General features: G+C 33.2%; 1 protein-coding gene across 1 annotated transcript in view; it reads right to left on the bottom strand.

Moving 5' to 3' along the window:
• Positions 1-3,359: 3,359 nt before the first annotated feature.
• LOC126972682 (cAMP-dependent protein kinase catalytic subunit 3) overlaps positions 3,360-21,253 on the bottom strand; it is a 59,328-nt gene continuing 41,434 nt past the window's right edge. The window contains exons 4-7 of the mRNA XM_050819573.1: positions 20,016-20,261; positions 17,147-17,328; positions 6,996-7,073; positions 3,360-6,291 (exon numbers count right to left, since the gene is read on the bottom strand). Coding sequence (XP_050675530.1) covers positions 6,166-6,291; positions 6,996-7,073; positions 17,147-17,328; positions 20,016-20,261 — 632 coding nt within the window. The 3' untranslated portion in view covers positions 3,360-6,165. The remainder of the gene's footprint in view (positions 6,292-6,995; positions 7,074-17,146; positions 17,329-20,015; positions 20,262-21,253) is intronic.

The following is a 21,253-nucleotide window of genomic DNA, read 5'->3' as shown; positions in this document are numbered from 1 at the left end:
TATTGAGTTTTTTTACTGTGTGAAAAACAATTTGAATTTGTTGACTTTCATTTTGTTTTGGGAAGAAGCTTTAAGAAGCTTTAACGAGACCATATTTTTGAAGATAAATAATGAGACCTGATCTATTTACCTTATTCTACTGCCACCAATCTTCATCGTCAACCTGGATTTGAGCAATATTTTCGTCCAGCCGTGTCTTCCTAACATTACTAAATTACTTATGGTGCTTTTTGTTTCTTTCAAGTTCTTCTGTCTCTTCATGCTTAATCGCTGGTGTATCAAAGTGCTATAAATATTCCAATGTTTAAGCAAATTAATCACTAATTGATTCTTAAATCTTATCTTAGATCACCCCTTTTTCTTTCAGATTCGTTTGCAGTGTATATTTTTTCGCTCACTGTACTTTCAGATATTTATTTTTATAAAGTTTTTTTTTTTGCACGAATTAGATTGTAGTTTTGGCGTACTTTTGATAAAAAACACTGATGGTGCAAGATTTCATAATTATATGTACTTAATACGTAAGTATCCGGCCCTACTCTGTGGTTATACTTTATTCCCATGACAGCTAGACCATTTTCGATTTAAAAAATTAACAATATTTGATTGTTGACTTTCATGTGTTTTTCATTCGGTATACAAACATACTTAGTAATACTATTTTTTTAATACAATAGTATTTTTTATAAGAGTTTCGGCGTACGAATAACGCAGCAGAAACGCACTGTGCGTTTATGGCGTGTTTTTTTGGTTAAATCGGTTTTCGTATCCAGGTACCCAGAGGTCTACCGCAAAGTCATAATTAACCTTCACGTGAGATGACAGGCATGTATAGATAACGAGGGTAAACACGTCGAATAAAGAAAGATTAATTTTAAGAAAAAAAAAACGACAATATCATACCCTAATATTAATGTGTTCAATAAAATTTGTTAAAAAATTCGACTTAAGTCAAGATTTAAGTTTATTCAAAATACGGGCCAATCGCCTTCAACTGAGTTCAATTTAATGATTGGTCTTTTAAGAATATTTCTAACAGAAGAATCACTATCATTTCAACTTTGGCTAACATACTATATTATAAGCGACATTTGTATGTCGTTTATATTTTACGTTAAATTTATCTTTAAAAACTTTCCTGACAATTATAAGCCCTATTCATTTTGATAAGTATTTAGATAACGTATCCAATATAAATTATCCACAATGGATTATAATAGTTCATAAAGTACATTTTGTTACAAATGTACTTATCAAATGTTATCAATACTTTGTGATTTAATTTTATATCATGCTATTTTCGTTATCAACAGCGTGCAGCTACCACGCTGTTACTAGATGGTAGATGATCATTGCAGTCATTTCACCCCGTTTTTATGTAGAATCTGGGATTGTAATTTTCACCACCTTCACGATATCCCATTTGCTTGAAATTTTAAGAATCACGTACAGCGTTACAATATCTACATCCAGAATATCCATGATAATAAAAGTTATCAACACATAAACGAACATAGTCCAGTTTTGTGACATAACACAAGAAAATAAATTATAATAGTTGAAAAAACTAAAAAACACGCATTTAATAGCAAGCTGTACTAAAAAGTTGAATTATTTTTAAATATCCGTAATGGTTTGTATTATAGTGATATAAAGTTCACTGATATATTTTAAATTTAGTACTAACCGTAAGCATATTTGTTATTATAACTTCGAGTAATGAGATTATAATAAAACTAACATCCCAAAATACGGATTGCAAGTTTCAGCCTCAGCATTTGTGAACGGTTGTTTGTTTTCCTGTAAAAATTCATTTATTGAGCATTCTTATATTTGGAGAACGCTCAACTAAAAAGCACATACACCAAACCATGGAAAAAATGCAATTTACTGAGCGAAAATCGATCCCGACTCGTCGTAGACGAACCGAGCAACGAATTTGTCAAGAACTATTATGAATACATGCCGTCGTGTAATTTTTTTACGATAGAAGCAATCGTGTGTCACTCTGCGCTTGGTACAAAACACTCATAATAGATAATATTATGGATTTTGCTATACTCAGTCGGTTGTCAGTCATAGCTACATATTTTGTTTTCTTTGTTTTTTATTTGATCGGAATAATAATGAATAATAAAAAATGAGACTTAACATCTTACGTCTCAAGGTATCGAGCGCAATTGTAGTGCCGCTCAGAATTTTTGGGTTTTTCAAGAATCCTGAGCGGCACTGCATTGTAATGAGCAGGGCGTACCATTTACCATCAATTGAACGTCCTGCTCGTCTCGTCCCATATTTTCATAAAAAAAATACAAGCCCTCTCAAACATGTAAAAGCTCAAAATCATCTAGGTTAACAATTCAAACGTATATATTATAACTCCCCAATAAGTTCCCAATTAGGAAATTAAATAATTTCCTATTACAGTTATTTTTTTCTTCTGTTAACGTGCAAGTTGTAAGGTACAGATATTGCACGAGTTGAATGCAGTCGGGGACTGAGGTAAAGAGCGGGAGTATCTCTCCCCGCTATCCGCACGCCACCCCTCGAGCGCCTGCAGTGTAGTGCTATGCCGTTCTTGTCAGTTATCGTACGCTTAACATGTTATGATATATAAATATATATATATATTATTGATCTTCAACCATACAGCCGCAAGGAAATAGCTATAATAGCAGCCGTGAGTAGCACCTACACAATAAGTACCAGTACATAGTGGTGTGCGAAAGATGCCACTATGTGAAAGTTATGCTAGCTAAGCTAAGCTATTCCTCTTTAGTCTGTTATAGAAGATATAGATGAGTAACTTCTACACTTTAGTACAAATTACGCGCAATTTTATTGCTAACAGCGTTCAAAAAGAATAAGAAGGGCGGAAATATAAAGTTTGATTGACCAATATATCGTAATAATAAAGACAGACAGTGCGACATTAATAAAAGATAAACGACGATACTCATATCACGCTAAAAACTTATCTGAAGCAAAACTCTGCCTATGCGTCTATTGGGCAGAGTTTTTGTTCAGTTGTTTCGACCACGCTTTGAATACAACGCTACACAAAGTCTTCTGTGAAAAAATTTCAATATTTTGACATTGCGTTATTTGTAACAAGCATATCCAAACTTAAAACTTAATGACATTGCACATAGTCTTATTATTAGTGTAAAATATAGGGCAGTTTACTAATAATTATTTTTTGTATTTTTAATATTGATGGTATTTTCTTGTCTCATTTAACTCATATCATTACCCAAAATATCGTAGATAAAAAGAGAAAAGTACTGCATGTAGGCCTTAACATAATACGTAGCACGTTTACTTAATTTTTACCTCAGTTTTTCAAATAAAAGTCGATACAAAATATAGTTAATTTATTTTAATAAATATTTACACCATTTATTACAAACTAACAATTATTAAGTACTGAAAACCCTGTTTATATACATTGAATACATCTTACATTAACACCGTATACCTATACAACTCTTAAGATTGCATAAGCAAACAAATGCATAAGCAAATAAAACATTATGTATTAACATACAGAGTTCTCATTTGACTAATAAGATCACAGCAATCACAATAACATGGCTAAGACTTTAAATAAAGTAAAATCTAAACTCTTATATTAAGGATTGGTCTCCGCTGCGCTCCAACTAGATACTGCAGGCGTAATCGCAAAGTGTGGCAACTAATACTACGCCCAAGGACGTACATGAGCCAGTTTTGAAAAATGTTTGACGTTGACGTGCCACATGTTCTGTTAAACTTTGCTAATAATTGAAACTAAATTTACGGGTTGCGTAGTAAAACTTTGTAAACAGAATACTACAAGAAATAAGAAACACACTGAGATCACATATCATCAGTAAGTTTTATGTATTTTACTTATTTCAGTGTAAAATAACACGAATCTGTAACATATACAGAATTTGAAAGATGCCACTGAGTGTCAAGATGCCACGTATCTAATACGAAGCGTATGTTACAGAATTTGAAAGATGCCACGCATCGAATAGTTGAAGTAATTAAAAAGCTATTGTTCTAAGGTTGTGCGGTATATTTCTGTGGGGCAGCGCTGCCGACATTAATACAATATTTGTGCTGCAGAAGAGGGCTAAACGCGCTATTTATAACCTAGGCCCTAAGGAATCATTGAGACCAAAATTCAAAGAAATTAACATCTTGACTGTTGCTTCTCAATATATTCTTGATAATGTAATGTTTTTTCATAGGGACATAAGTGAATTTGCCAGAAACTGTCATAACCATAATGTTAACACCAGGAACAGACATAAGCTAATAATGCCTACTACTCGACTAGGCGAGTTAGCAAATCTTTTGTGGGGCGATGTATATGCTTTTACAACAGGATCCCAGAAACTATTCAAAGCAAAAGTATTACGTTATTCAAAAGAATTGTTAAAAAACGTTTGTGTGGTAAAGGTTACTATAACATAAATGACTTTCTTAATGATACCACAGATTGGGAATGGAGCGACCGCCCTCAGGCTATTAAATAATAAGTTTTATTGTACAATGTTACTTTGTTACTTTGTAAATGTTACTTTAATTGTAAAACATATTTTTGATAAAAAAAAAGCCCGCCGAGTTTGTTGCGCCCATTCTTCTTAGGCCTGAGGCATTCATTTTGGAATGGGTTGTAGTTTTTTGACTTTCAATAAGTGATTTCACATCCTATTTTGAATAAAAATATTTGAATTTGAATTTGAAAAAAATATCTAGTTGTAGAGCAGCGCAGTCCAATCCTTAATCTAAGATCTATACTCATACTTATTCCCCCGAAATGGGTGATTAAGAAAATTATGTTAAATGCTAACAATAAATAAAAAGCCCGCAGATTATTAGGTTCTACAAGCATTCTGAAAGTACTTACATACCCTACTATACTCTATCATTTTCTAATGCTATTATTATCCACAAAATCAAAGATATTACAGACTATAATAATAATTTATGCTAAATAATACCTGCCAGAATAATATACCTAACTATATATTTTTATGAAAATATTTATGAAAATAAGGGATGAGACGAGCAGGACGTTCAGCTGATGGTAATTGATACGATCTGCCCATTACAATGCAGTGCCGCTCAGGATTATTGAAAAACCCAAAAATTCGGCACTACAACTGGACTGGTCATCTTGAGACATAAGTTGTCAAGTCTCATCTGCCCAGTAATTCCACTAGCTACGGCGCCCTTCAGACCGAAACACAATAATTTAGAGATATTTGGTGAGATTTAAAATTTTGCATTTGAGCAGTTTGTAGATATTATATACAAATATAAACGCAGTGTTTTATATGTTTCTGTATAAAATATATTTTCAAACAAGCTACTGTAGTTATTTTCAAATATTAATGATTGTTCATCGTCAGTTTGACAGTCCTCTGCTGGATAAAGGCTTCCCCCAAACATCGCCCTCATCGAACCTATTCCGGAGATCTTGACCAGATCATCGGTCCATCTTGTGGGGGGCTTACCATCTTAATTAATGTTAATTGTATATTTTCAATATTTTATACGAGTTGTTAAACGATCTGACAAAATAATGGACGCAAAGCATACAGAAACAGTTACAATCGGACGAAAATCTAACCCTGGGGAAATTTTTTTAGCAATAGAGAAAGCATTGACAAAAACTTAAAATTCTATACGATGCCGTTAATTTGATAGCGTTAAAGTTAAATGTTTAAATGTGAAGAACAGAAGAAATCCCTAGCCGTTTATTAGACTAATTTTACATATAAAAATGTATGGTACAGAAACTTTGAGAGCTACGTAGCTTGTCAAATAATGTTTTTGATTTGGCTTACATTAAAAAATACTGCCGTGTATTAAAAAGATAAATATTTTTAAATACAATAATTTTGAGGAACTATTAAATAAATTACACATCCTCTGTTAATTTAACATTTCAATAAAGCCTTAATAATTATTATTATATTATTAATTATAACTTGAAACAATTTTTTGGCAATTAATTACGAAAATATAACAACATCGTGTAGTACAATTAATTGATTGTTTCAAAATCAGATCAATAATTTTATATGACTTAAATAAATAACATTTTCTCAGTCATTGAACCTTACAAACCAACTGTTTTAAATTAAAATTGGCCAAACGAAGGCGGTATCAAAAGTTGACGAACAGTTTCAATTCATCTGGGTCTAGCGACCTTACTGCTTTCCAATCAGTTTCTGGGTATTCATCGAAGTTGGATGTATCTCCCTCGTACGATACAGATGGCACTATCGGAGGCTGAAATATTTAAATAAGTAATTAGTAAATAGCTATTAAAATACATTCATATTTCAATTATTGAGTCCCAGTGGCTTAATCGCAATGTAAAGTAAAAGTTATAGCTAAAAATACTAATAAACACGCTTGTATAGCGAACCAAACTAAAGGTTAGGGTAGTAAACTAACGACACAATCACATTTTTTGCCAGTGGGCTCGGTGCCTATTTCTGCCGTGAAGCAGTAATGTGTACGCATTATCGTGTTTCGGTCTGAAGGACGCCGTAGCTAGTGAAATTACGGGGCAAAGGAGACTTAACATCTTATGTCTCAAGGTGACCAGCGCAATTATAGTGCCGCTCAGAATTTTTGTGTTTTTCAAGAATCCTGAGCGGCACTGCATTGTAATGGGCAGGGCATATCAATTACCATCAGCTGAACGTCCTGCTCGTTTGTTCCCTTACTGTCATAAAAAAAATTGCATTGTCGATGCCCTCTGCACAAGCTACTTATATAACGGGATAAAGAAACTTAGATTTGATTTAATGATTGCAATGCAGTGCCGCTCAGGACATACGCCATCAATTACCATCAACTGAACGTCCTGCTCGTCTCGTCCTTTATTTTCATAAAAAAAAAAGTCAAAGACCTCCCGAAACAAGAATATACTATTTTACCTCAACTTATCCATGTTAAAATTATTATCAGTTTCACATTTTTCTCACCTGAAGTTTCTTCAAGAAAACATCAGCCCAGTCTAAATGCTTGAACCACCTGTGCCGTTTAACATCTTCAGAGCCCGACTAGAATAAGAAAAATTTAAATTTTATTTATTTATTACCTTAACATGTTTCAAATAACTGCATTTATTGATTTAAAAATATAAAACTAATATAAATAATTTATATTCAAATATCCTTTAAAAAACACATTTGAACAGTAAGTATTTAAATGTAAACATTTTTTACTGTTGATTCGGATTGCTGCATATGCTGAGAGCATTCGCCAAACAATTTATCAATTGCTGTATTATTATATTTACAGCGTTTAATACGATGGTAAAAATATACACGTATAGAGCCAGTAAATATAAAATTACCGTCATCTATGGTGCTGTACTAACAACGTTTATGTTAGGAAGATCTTTCGTGTAAGGTGAAAGTCCTCGAGAAATACTTAGGTTTACTAACAAAGGAGAATATGATTTAAATAATCAATACTGAAATCATATAAACGTAAAAAAAATAAGTCTAGGTGCCAATTACGCCGGCCCAACTCGGCTAAGCCTGCATGAGTTGGCATCCTGCACCCAATGTCTTTTAGATATCTTTAGTATAATATTTATTATTTTGTTTAACCAGTCTTGTTCCAATTTATCTGTGAGTAACATTAAATATTGTTAAATAAAAGTGCTTTTTAATAACTTAATTCCCGACGCCCGATACATAACTTGCCCTATATATATACGAGTGTACAAATACAATATTCAAAAATATTAAGAATCGACCATCTCACGTGCGTAAATAATTACTCAAATTTTATTAAATTCATCGGATTTACATTAAATTCTGTTATTTTAAGACTGCCTCCTGAATTCAAATATGGACGAAGACAGGGTTTAAAAGAATGCTTTTAAAATATAATAAGAATTCGTATGTACATAGATGTGGCTCGCTAGCAAAATCACTTTGGATATAAAACCGGGAGATAAATCACAGCATCTATATCGAGTCAGTAAACAATCAATCCAATACTTCAATCAAACAACTACTGTAGAAACCATAGACTTACAATATAATAGACAAACATAGTATGTGACAGAGAAGAACACCTGTAACGGAGAAACAGCAAGATAGAAAAGGAAAGAAATCTATTGTGTACTGTAATCTATTCTGATTGACAAGTAATAAACAGTCAGCCACGCTTGGCATTAGCTCCTTAGTATTTGAAATTACACTAGCTAACACATACTAGGCTAGCGAAACTCTATTATAAAAATCACGCGATTATATGAAACGTGCAATCATTGATAGATTGACAGATGACGGCTATAATCATAAAGCGTAGATAGCCGAAATCCACTACATTTTAAGCTCGCTTCGCACGTTCGCTTTCAAACTTAGCCGGATTATACTTCGTCGCCAATCGCCATCCTGTATTGTTACTACTATTCCAAACTTACGTCAAATGACTGCACGTTTCATACTAAACTAAATTTCATTTTTTACTTAGGCAGTGCCGCCTCTTATTACGTAGTATTTACATCCTCTTTGACATACACATTGACAAATCAAAATTGCTCACGCATTATTGAACTGTCAGATCGTTCTAGGTAAGTTCATAAATTCTTAGTCTATTGTACAAACGCTGTTTGCCAAAATTAGTACAAGTTGTTATTATTGGCTTAAACGACGTTAGACGCAATCCAACATCGTAAAGTAGTAATTTTATGAAGCGTGTCCAATCGATTTCAACATCTTATAAGTATTATGACTTGTGGAGATTTGGCAGTGAATGTTATATTGTTGTTGTTATCAAAATATATATATTTAAGTATCATAATACTGTTTGTTTCCTATACATGAATAAATAAATAAGATATACCTAATACTCTAATTTATATATTTTTAAGTAGAGGATAAACAAACTTGGGTTTTTATAACATTAACAGTATAAGCACAAATCGTTGCTAGATTGTAATGTACTTTGCAAAAGTCTAGTAATTCAACCTGAAAATACCGCCTATCAAAATTGCGTCCGTTATTTTGCTGATGTGTAGCAGAAAGTTTTTACCAGTTGGAGGCTCCTTTGCACAGTATTGCCGGCTATATTATGGGTACCACAACGGCGCCTATTTCTGTCGTGAAGCAGTAATGTGTAAGCATGATTGTGTTCCGGTCTAATGGGCGCCGTAACTAGGGAAATTACTGGGCGCAGTTGTGGTGCCGCTCGGAATTGTTGGGTTTTTCAAGAATCCTGAGCGGCACTGCATTGTAATGGGCAGGGCGTATCAATTAATATCAGCTGACGTCCTGCTCGTCTCGTACATTATTGTCATAAAAAAAGAAAGTTCTCGAAGTATAAATAACACAATAACAGTGATTTTTTTATGACTGACGAGACGAGCAATACGCGTACGTTCTCCTGGTCGTATAATTGTAAATTACGTGGGTAACACTGAAAATGTTTAGAACTGGCCAGTTAGAAACATTTCAAATGAAAACTTTTTTTGAATTTCAATTTTAGAACTCTTTGGTAACCTAATGTAGTATATTGCATTCATTTGTCATTTGTTTTTGTGAATTGGCGGCAAATCTAAAAATCTTGTTACAACTGAAAATGAACCTAACGTGAGAAAATTTTCGGTCAATGATTTATTATGACTTTCATTGTAGGCTTACTCAACAACAAAGCTATGATAGGCTGCGATTAGCATTTCTTAATGAAGCCCCATCTCGTGCCACTATTTACAATTGGTTTAACGAGTTTAAGCGTGGACGTAGCAATCTCAATGATGATCCGCGTGAGGGACGTCCGACGAAAGTCAAGTTGAAGAAATATTACACGAACATTTAGGCGTCAGGAAGCTATGTACCAGATGGATTCCCCATACTTTAACCGACGACCAGAAACACCATCGCATAGTTGATGACACCAGTCTATACTGGTGTCACCAAATGTTAGATAAGTTCAACGGCGGTGACTCAAATGCTGTATTTGACATAGTCACAGGTGATGAAAGCTGGATATATTGCTACGAACCCGAAACCAAAAGACAATCAGCTCAGTGGGTGTTTCCTTTCGAGGATCGGCCAACTAAGGTAAAGAAAGGAAGAAGTCAAGGAAAACAGATGATTGCTTCATTCTTTGGTCGGAAAGGTCATTTCGCGACAGCTGTGCTAGAAGATGGAAGGACAGTTACTGCAGACTGGTATATCACTCGCTGTTTGCCTGTTGTCTTGGAAAAAGTTCGACAGTAGTGCCCTCGAGGGCCAATTCACCACGACAATGCTTCAGCGCACTCCGAAAAACGGACTGTTGAATATTTGACTATGGCAGATATCGAGATAATGAGTCATCCGCCATACAGTCCTAACCTGGCGCCCTGCGACTTTTATTTATTCCCAAGAACTAAAGATAAAATTCGAGGTATTCGCTTTACGAGCCCTGAAGATGCGGTGAAAGCGTACGAAAGTGCCATAGAAGAGACCCCTAAGGAAGAATGGGCCCACTGCTTTTCTCAGTGCTTCCATCGAATGCGATGTGTAGAGAGGAACGAAGATTACTTCGAAAACAATAAGAGTATAGGCAACTTTCTACATTAAGTCGTTTTTTCATTTTCTAAACAATTTCAGTGTTACCTAGGTACATTGTCCATAATATGTGGCGAGTTGGGTTACCTGAATTATATCTTATCACTCATGGATAAATTTAGCGGAACACAAGAAAAAGTTATTTTTAATTTTTCTTGTTGTGATTTTTGTGCGTAACTACTGGCCGCAAATATAAAAAAATAAAGTCTTAAAATATTTCTTTTATCGAATTTCAGTTGTTATTTATTTAATAATTTTTATACTAGTGTTTTTCTGTACTGCTAAAATTTTCTCAACGTTTAGATTTTTATTGTTTAGTTTTCCTTTGATTGTCTCGTTTCATTACAGCAAATAAACTGAGAATGCCAGATCTAAATACCACTGAAGTTGTTAGGGCTGTTACTTTAATTGAAACTGGACACACCTACATATCCAACATTTTGGATTGAATTTCGAAACGTTAAGAGTATTTATTTTTACGAGACTAGAAGGACAGGGACGTAATCAGAAACCTGCGACCACAGATGAATGTTTCATCATTAAAAGCCTGATTAATATATTAATATCATTTTTTTATGATAATAATTAGTAATAATAGTAATTGATATGCCCTGAACATTACAATGCAGTGCCGCTCAGGATTCTTGAAAAGCCCAAAAATTCTGAGCGGTATCACAATTGCGCCCGTAACTTTCACACGTAAGATGTGAAGTCTCATTTGACCAGTAATTTCAAACCAAAACACCAAAATGCTCCCGCATGTCACATCAACCCAGTAATTTCAATAGCTTCCCTTCAAACTGTAACATAATATTTGCACCTTATCTACTGCTTCATGGCATAAAAAGGCACCGCTACGGTGGGCCTAGCCGATGCGGTCCTGTTTAAAGAAGCCTCTCACTGCTTATTAGTTTGTGGTCCAAATGACCGTAAGTAAAAAGTAAAAGTTTGAACTTTAACATTAATAATTGCAAAAAGCAACATTATTTACATATTACAACATTTCGCGTGTTGTAAATACCTGCATGTTAAGAGGCGACTTAAAGTTAAGAGTATGTATATATTTATAGGCGGGTTATGGCAGAATTTAATAACAGTTTTGTTTTCTTTGTTAGCAAAATCATTATTTCAATGTATGTCACAAAATGAAATAAAACCTCCTACACCTTTAGGTTACGTGGAACTTGGAAGAGATCGCTGAGTAGCGATAATGGCGCCTAATTGTGCTACCATACAAATGGTAACATTATTTAGTACATTAAAGAATTTTCATTCATATGAAATACTTAACTTACAACCATTTTAATGTAATGATAGAGCCTTATACAAACGAACGAGAAAATTAGAATTTCAACAGTTCCTTTGAAATGTACTAATATTTAATATTTATAAGTATGTAAATTTACCAGAGCAATTTATACACAATTAATAAATATACTTAAAAGTTATGTATAAATACAGCTAAAATACGCGTTATTAACCTCGCCTTGGTGAAATTTACATATTTTACATCGTAGTGTAGTTTTAAGCACACGTCTTTTTTTTGATAATAAATGATTTTCGACATTAACTTTTAAAATTATCAAATTTTGATAGATATGAATTTGAAATACTATGATTACTATTCGGCTCAATGATTCAAAATCATATGTAGAAACACTAAGCTGTATAAACAATGAGAAAAAATCAAATGTATCTCAAGCATCACATGTGACATGGATCACATCGACAACTAGTTCACAGTCAAGGCACTTTGGTATCACCGACGGACGCTTGACAGATAGCTTTCTATACATCTCGACCACATTGCAGGTAAGGCTCGGTGAAAACAGAGACTTCTAGAAATTACATTGATTGATTGCAATTATCTCTACAGGGCCAGTCTCTCTAGCCCGTCCATTTAAAAGAAAATCTAAGAGACAGTAATCGAACTCACCATAATAAATAAGTAATGAAATTGCTGATCAGGAAATATTTAAAACTATATCTATAATAGTTTGACACCATTAAAACTAATAAAGGTCCTATTGGGCAATGATATTTCAAATTATAATATCATTGCTATTAGGTGGTTTACTCCCAGAATTCCATTTATTAAGCGGAGACTCATGTCGAAGGCTTATAACATTATTAATAATTACGGAAACGACATTATAATATGGAGTTAAATAGTTATTATAGATGTTACTTTATATAAATTTGATGGTATTGTTTTCTAGATTGCATTATTTATAAAATATTTATGTATAAATTCTTGTGAAATCAGCATGTATTTAGATTGTATTTTTCACAGGTATTTTTAAGTGATTAACTTTGACGAGGGATCTGTTGATTTTTTGTCAATATAGTATTTTTGACTTTTGACTTTGACTTGGTACACAGTAATGTGCAAACATGTTTTTTTAGTGTTTCGGTATCAGGTTACAAGTACATACAAAAATTTCCTCCTTGGAAATTTATATTATAATTATTGTGAACTAATTCTTTACTTGTTTGTTTTTAGAGAAAAACAAAACGACAAAATTAATATAAAAGTTGTGATTAAATAATACTTATGAATTTACATATAACTTTAGTACATTTAAAGTTAAACTGTGAAAGAAAGCTTGCTTCTAAGCAATTAAATATAACTTTATTATTGAGTCAAAGTAAGTCACGGAATGTGGACAAACACGCAAATAATACATTTAAGAACTAGGTTCGCAAAACAGCGTGTCATTGTAGAGTCAAGGGCGTAGGGTTTGGTATCGAAATGTAATCTTACAAAATATGAAACCAGTTCTCAGCCTGGCTGATTAGAATAACTATTTTGCTCATGCAAGCGCTGAGTAATAGAACCACTTCGATTACAAATATCCATATTGACAATATTCTTACGTTTGTCTTATTTAACTTACTTGAACTTGTATTTAGAAATACTTTCCAAGATGGTAACGTTATGACTTAAACTAAACAGTGTGAGAAGCCTAAGCTTAGTGGAACATAATTAGAAGACCATGTTCTTTTGTAATATTACAGGAATATAATGAGCCCTGCTTTGTACGATGTGATGGTATACATTTAATTTTTTACTATGTCGAAACCACTGTGAAATTTTGCAGAGCAATGAAAATTTTGTATAGAAGGGATAAAAAAGCATTTTTTTTTCTCAAATTCCTTTAGATTTCTGTAGAATTCTTTTTGATGTCATTTCTAATATACTAGACACTACTACCGCTTGGGTTGGCGCTATGAGCAGAAGCGGCCCAAGAAACTCTCCCAGCATTCTTTTTTTTGCACTCTTTTCTATTTTTATTTTTATTAATTACCTTTTATACAGAGCTTGAGACTGCCAAAGTAAGTTTAAAAGAATAATTATGTAATCTTACTTCGGACATTAGATACATGAAAATTTTTGATGCGGATTAAAAACACGTTTGACATCTTTATTGAAATAAGCCTTGAAGGTAAGTTGGATTTGGTTAATAATAATAGTAAAGTACTATACTTAAAAATAGTCAACAAAAAGTTAAGTTCAGTATCACTAAACGAACAACTATTAAACGAGACTGGAAGACGTCGACATTCGAGGACTTTACTGCCCCAACGGCCATCTGTCCGTCGAACTATGTGCCCTGCCCACTGCCACTTCAGTTTCGCAATAATTTGGACTATATCGGTAACTTTGGTTCTCCTACGGATCTCCTCATTTCTGATTGGCCCTCTTCATTGCCCTCTGAGCGACCATAAGCTATTATATAAGGCCCATAGATAGCGACAGGTCTGTGTACCGAAATGCTTCCATTAAAAGTTTATTTTAAACATCTTATATAATACGCAGTCATCGATTTCCTGTTACAGTTTCATTATGAGTGTAATAGAATGATAATACGAATCACACTAATAAGAATTTGCGAAACTTTGACATACATTTCAGATTACGGCCAATAATTGTACAATAATTATCACATAATTACTATCGTCGCGTCGGCTCGAAAAAACAAGATATCGAAACGAATAATCGTACGCCGGATAAATAAAATCAAATAGACAGAGTTTTACGTAATGCTAAATTATTGTGAACTAGCTTTGAATTGCTCGGAGTACATGTCGGAAAAATTTAAATGGCCATAATTTGTTTGCTAACATTCAAAACATTACTTTTGACTCTGATTGCTACAAATATTAAAATAATTCGCGCTTATAGCCTCCTGGCTTAGTGATATGGAGGGGTTGATAGACGACACATTTTTAGAGCGGCGGTGCAGGTAATGAAAATTTTGACCTATGATGACTGACAGAGTATTTGCAGATACAGGGTACATAGGGCCGTATTCCAGAAGATGTTCTAAGACAGGTTTTAATACGTAATGCAATATAAAGTGTGTTTTTCACTCTCTTCATAATTGTGCATAAATGAGATAAAATGTGGTCCCTTTGATCACGGATAATGTCTTGAGACGCCTTCTGGGACAATTGTAAGAGACCTTGATTAAAGGATTGATGCCAATGGAAAAATGGAAGACTGGTCTGAAGATAACTATCCACGGCGTTTGCGTAGAGAATAAAATATAAAAATATTTAATAATAATAACACTGTAAAATAATTGGAATAATTTCAAACGAGCGACATCTATAATGGCAAAGATGAGTTCTTCCAGTGAAAGTCGAGCCCTAACCGGTTCATTTCGGAATTTATCCGGAGCAAACAAGCATAAAAACGACTTTTCTGGTAGGATTTAGTAAAAATCTGTTATGATAACAAAATACAATAGTATTATAGTTGTATACAGAACAATTTTAAAAGACAAAACAATCAATTTCAAAAGACTATTGGTGTCTACAGCAATAGTCTTTTGAAATTTACAATGCACACAATATATTTTTAACTAAACCAAATAATAGGTATGGGCGCTACAATGCAAGAGTATTTTAATGAGGGTATTAAATCGACTACATAAATTGCATTAGGTTAGAAGCTTTATACATGAATTGTATAGACAGTTGGAGACGAGCCAAAAACATAGTACGTACACTAAATATTGCGGGCATCACTAGAATTCGAACATGAAAATACAAGAGATTCATTTCCAATATACTATTAAGACTAAGATCCAATTTCGATTAAGACGAACATAGCTCAGAAACGTACCAACAGATTTCATACTTCCATAATACTGTATTGAAATAATTGCAAGTAAGGGAGATATTGTGAAATTAATTGAAAAAGTAATAATTTTAATGTGCTTTGGTCGTTTAGATAAGGTGAACGAAGATCTCTCATTTAATAGAGCGAATATTGATGGAAGCGTTAGAAAAGAAAAATGGTTATCAAGACGCACACTACGGGCCAATAGCTATTACATCCAGGCATATAGTGAAAAGGGGCCAAATTATACAAATAAAAGCGCTTGGATGAAACGATTGATGGAAGAGGAAGAAACCCAGAAAATTTACCAGCACTGCCAAATAGAGACGTAATCTGTCCAATGGAAAACAACAGCTATATATTATGTATCTACATATTTATTTTCGTAATCTCTGATCAATTGATGATAAATAGATGAAAATAAGCTAATAGATAATAAAAGCATGAACAGTGATCATTATCTATCTCTTAATTTCTTAAAATGTTGTCAAATATATTCCAAAAATTATTTAGAAACGAAAGTCACACTTATCTTCTGTTTGAGTATATGTGGCTCCCTTTAATGATTTTATTAAATACGAAACGTACACAACATACATAAATGTCATACATATATTACACATTATTAAATGTCATATTAAACAAACGCATGATCTTGACCTTCACGAAGAACAGCTTTTATATAGGTTAGTTTACAGGATGTAAATCAAGTACCTCTCTAAACTGGCAGGTTGCAATCGAATATTTTTTTTTTAATTTTAAAAATGTACCTTGTGTATTCGTAATTTGGTGGCTTACGATAGGATAACTTTGTTCGTACAAAGAACTGCAGTACCTTTTTGATCTAGAACAACTAAAAAATCTTTTCCTTAACTATTGTAATTAGTTTCTTCAGAATTTTTAATACAGTTATTATATTCAGAATGATACGAGTCTTAGGAGGTACTTGATTTACACCCCGTATATTATTACTTAAATTGTAAATTTTTATAAATATAATTCTTCACTTTGGCAATTCTTCTCAGCATGTTCAACTTTCCGAATCCTGTCATAACGGCATATTCTTTAACCATAAAGTAAAGAACCCACCCCTCCCGGATTCCGTGCGCTCTTACCTACTGAGCCAACCATTCGAGTAACGCACGGAACTAAATCTATAAATTTATAAATCTTAGTATGTCTTGATCAATTCTCAGGTGGCCCCATCTACAGGAAGAGCTCTACATCCTGTTCATACATTTTGGTTACAAATTTAACTTGTATTATTAATCCCAGAAATGAGGGATATCACTTTAAAATCACAAATTGTTTACATATGATAATTTATAATTTTACCTGGTTTATTAATTTGAAAGTTTACTGTTTATTATTTAAATTTATCTCAAAGAAACACAGCTATAAATAACATCAGTGTGCAACAGAAATAAAAAAATACCTTCATGTTCCCAAGTCTTTTAGTTCTGTCCTGAATTAAGAGTTTCTTGATCATGTCCTTGGCAACAGGGTCGAGGTGTCGAGGCCAATCAACTCTGCCATTTAGAATCTTTTCGTAAATACCAAATGGATTATCATCGTAGAAAGGCGGGTATCCAACAAGCATTTCGTAAACTAAAACGCCTGAAAAAGAAAACTATCATGTATTGCTATTAGTCAAAATAAGCGAGCTTTTCGATATTCGAAAAACTGTAGTAGTTAGATTGATCATACGTGGATATTTTATGCAAAAGGGTTTGTCATAATTAACCTCAGAACCCCATCGTAAGATTTGATTTTTTTTTATTTGGAAAAGTATATGTATACTTTGAGAAATGGCCTCATTATGAAAAAAGTCTGATCCGATGATGGGATCTAACTAATTTTGAGAATTCTAAAATTTTAAATTTTACTAGCTGACCCAGCAAACGTTGTATTGCCGATATTAAAATCGCGATACAAAAGTAACTGTTGATCATAGATGGGTTAAAATTTGAAGTTGTGTGTATTTTTTAATGCTGACTCATAATCAAACAAATTTAAAAACTAAAAGTCAAGAACATTAAAAAAAAATTCGTGTGGACCACCCTTAACATTTAGGGGGATGAAAAATAGATGTTGTCCGATTCTCAGACCTACCCAATATGCACTCAAAATTTCATGAGAATCGGTCAAGCCGTTTCGGAGGAGTTCAAAGTTTAACTCCATGAGACGAGAATTTTATATATTAGATAATTTTTCGGGTTTAATTTTTCAACAACAATTTTTTGAATTAGAGAATTTGTACACAGTAATCATATAATTTGTAAAACAATTAATATTTCATGGATCGCGATAAGATAGTAAGCCGACTAAAACATACCAAATATAAAGTTTTTCTAAGAAGATGTCGTAGCGAATGAATATTTTTGTTTTGTTGCTAAATTATTGTTTTAAGTTGATATTATTGTAAAGGATATCTGTTTGTCTAAATTCAGTAATTTTCGATAATTAACCATATACCAGATAAGAAAAATAAACCTGCAAATAATTAACGAATAAATATTATCCTATGTTCTACTATCAAAATTGTAAGTGGTAGGAGTCTTTTAATCATTTTCAATATGAGACACCTACATATTAATGTTTTCTGGTGTGTGGGCTTCGCAATCACGGTTTACAACAATGTTAATTTATAATTATTTATTATTATACTGATGATTTTTATTTTATTTTTATGAAATATTTTATACTTAAAACTCTTTCAACTTTGAACTTTATTATGTATATTACAGCTGTTGTAAAATACTCTAATTGATTTAATGGAATTGACGGGGGACCACTGGGTTTGTCTGTGAATGGTTAGATCACTTGGAAATGCGTAGAGGCGTCGCTTCATTGTGTGTCTTACCGCACTAATTACTGGGAGGGTTCCGAAGAGCTGTTAGACCCGATTCTTACCACTGAATTCCACCAACGTCCGACACGCCATAAATTAGGTTATCATCACCATCTGGATGTGTGTCCTCCTCAGTGCGGTTTTTAAGGAAGTTTCTTCCACGTACAACCAAACTGTTCAAGCTTCCTTGTGCGGTGTTTTGAGGACAATACGACACGGATAGCTTCAAAAAAGCCCGTACACTTTTCTAAAGGACCAGCAACGCTCCTGTTATTCCTCTGGTGTTGCAAGAGAATGAGGGTGGCGGTGATCACTTACCATGAAGTGTACGCTCATTTAACTCTCTTCCATAAAAAAAAAAGAAACGGATAAACTGGCGTAGACTTTACTAGATGAAGAAAAAGTTCAAAATAGATATGAGAGGAAGCGCTTAATGCTATGAATCTATTAACAGAATCTAAACGTACATACTCTGTATCTAGTTTGTGCAGAAAACAAAGTTTAACGTGCATACATTATACAAACATAAATACATCTTTTGTTTACAGAAATACAAGCGAAACATAACAAAATCTAGCGCTCAAATTATTAACAGCGAAAGGCGAATATCGTCATAAAGGATTGTAAATCTAAATGGATCAACTTGAGACAATAACAGGTGTCGCGTATTATACTGTAAATGTTAGTGCCAAGGATATTAGAATTACAAGTGCACACGATATTCGACGCAATAAATAATATTGGATCTGGCACCGACCAGCAGTTCTAAGTCATACGCGTTGGAAGTACATCATTAGGGAACATTAAACAATTATAATGTAAACAAATTCACATGTCACTTCGCAACTACGACTCTATAAGATAATTAATAATATATCGATCGAAGTCAAACAAAAATAAATATTGTTTACTAAGTCATTAATTTTACGCACCTATGTTTTTGATCTTAAATTGGCTTAAGATTTATATATGATAACAATGTAATATCAGTGTGAATAAAATAATTATTTAATTAAGTATTGGTTTAATGAGACCGTTAATCGAGTGGTTTGTTTGGTAGTTCCTACTTATTGCACACAGGGTCGTGGTTTCAATCTAAGCTCGCAAAATTTACCATGATGATTTTTATGATGGTAGAAATTTAACTATTAATTTCGTACATGATTAAAAACCGCCGTTAACCTTAAACCGAGTTTAAGGACTTAAAAATAAATCACCTACCAGTAAGGTTTTATAACTATAATAAAATGGCAGCCATTTTGATTTTTATGTGAACGATGCAGCTATCTATTTAAGCCCCATTTTTGGTCGAAGAACTCCTACACATCTAGATATAGCTAAATTAACACACGCGAGACGAGACACCCAAATTAACTAAAGTAGAATGACTATTATATTAAAGTTGTTTTGATTTATTTTGACAAAGGACAAGAAGAAAGACGTAGGTACTTACCAAGGGCCCACCAGTCCACAGCCTTATTATGTCCTTTGCTCTGAATAATTTCAGGCGCGAGATACTCTGGAGTGCCGCATAAGGTCCATGTTCGATCTGTCAGTTTCTTAGCAAAACCGAAGTCAGTGATCTTCATGTGGCCATCCTTCGCCAAGAGAAGGTTCTCCGGTTTTAGATCCCGATAGACAATATTACGCGCGTGGAGGTATTCTAGTGCTGATACTATTTCTGCCGCGTAAAAGTTGGCTGTAAGACAATATACAATAATAAATGCGGCGTTTCTGTTTGTAAACAGAAAATATAAAATTAAAACAAAACATCTTCCAAATACAATATCTTCTTATTTACAGGCCTGCTTAAATATAAATATAAGTAAAGGCATAATTATATCAAAAATAGATTGAAGCGTGGTTTAACCGCATGCTATTCCAATTAACTCATGCACTACAAAAGAAGTCAACAAGCAAACCTTTCCGTGTGTGTTTAGCGTGCGGAAAGTTATTATAATCCGCACTTGCGCTTTTGGTGTATTTGAATTGATATATTTTAACATTTTTAGGCTAGGTAGGTTTGCCCAGAAAGTAATCAGGTCCGTGTGTGTTTAGCGTGCGGAAAGTTATTGTAAATCGCAATTACGCTTTTGGTTTATTTGAATAGGTATGCTTTAACATTTTTAATAGATTTGCACAGAAAGTAATCTTTTCCATGTGTGTTTAGCGTGCGGAAAGTTATTTGTTTCCGCATTGTGCTTTTTGTTAAATTGAATTGGCGTTTCATTACTTTTACTTTGTACAACACACAATTTATTATGTAGATAATAATATATTATTGATACTCAATATATTTAGAAAGGACTCAATATACTTGGAAAGTTTCCCCGCCAGTTTTATAATCATGTAATGTCCTCGGAAAGTATTTTGTAAGTGCGTCTCTCCTTTTGTAATTAATGTTTAATCGAGAAAACCCAAGAAAAAACGTAATTGAAAGTTTATTTTGGGAGACGTGAAAGACAATGATAATTGCCAACATTTGCGACAACGATGTTTTTATTACGTTGCACGCAGTTTACGCTATTCACTTCTGTTATGTACTGAGACTTACTAACATACATTATATAGAATTGCTTTTGCAGTTATCTTCAAAAATCATCTGTTTTTTTATGACATTTATCATTAACTAGCTTGACGGGACCATGTTCTATAATAAATGCACAAAGAATTATATTAAATATATTTTTA

This window comes from Leptidea sinapis, chromosome 27 (genome assembly GCF_905404315.1).
Source record: "Leptidea sinapis chromosome 27, ilLepSina1.1, whole genome shotgun sequence".
Classification (NCBI taxonomy): Eukaryota; Metazoa; Arthropoda; class Insecta; order Lepidoptera; family Pieridae; genus Leptidea; species Leptidea sinapis.
This window is presented reverse-complemented; position numbering and strand designations above follow the sequence as displayed.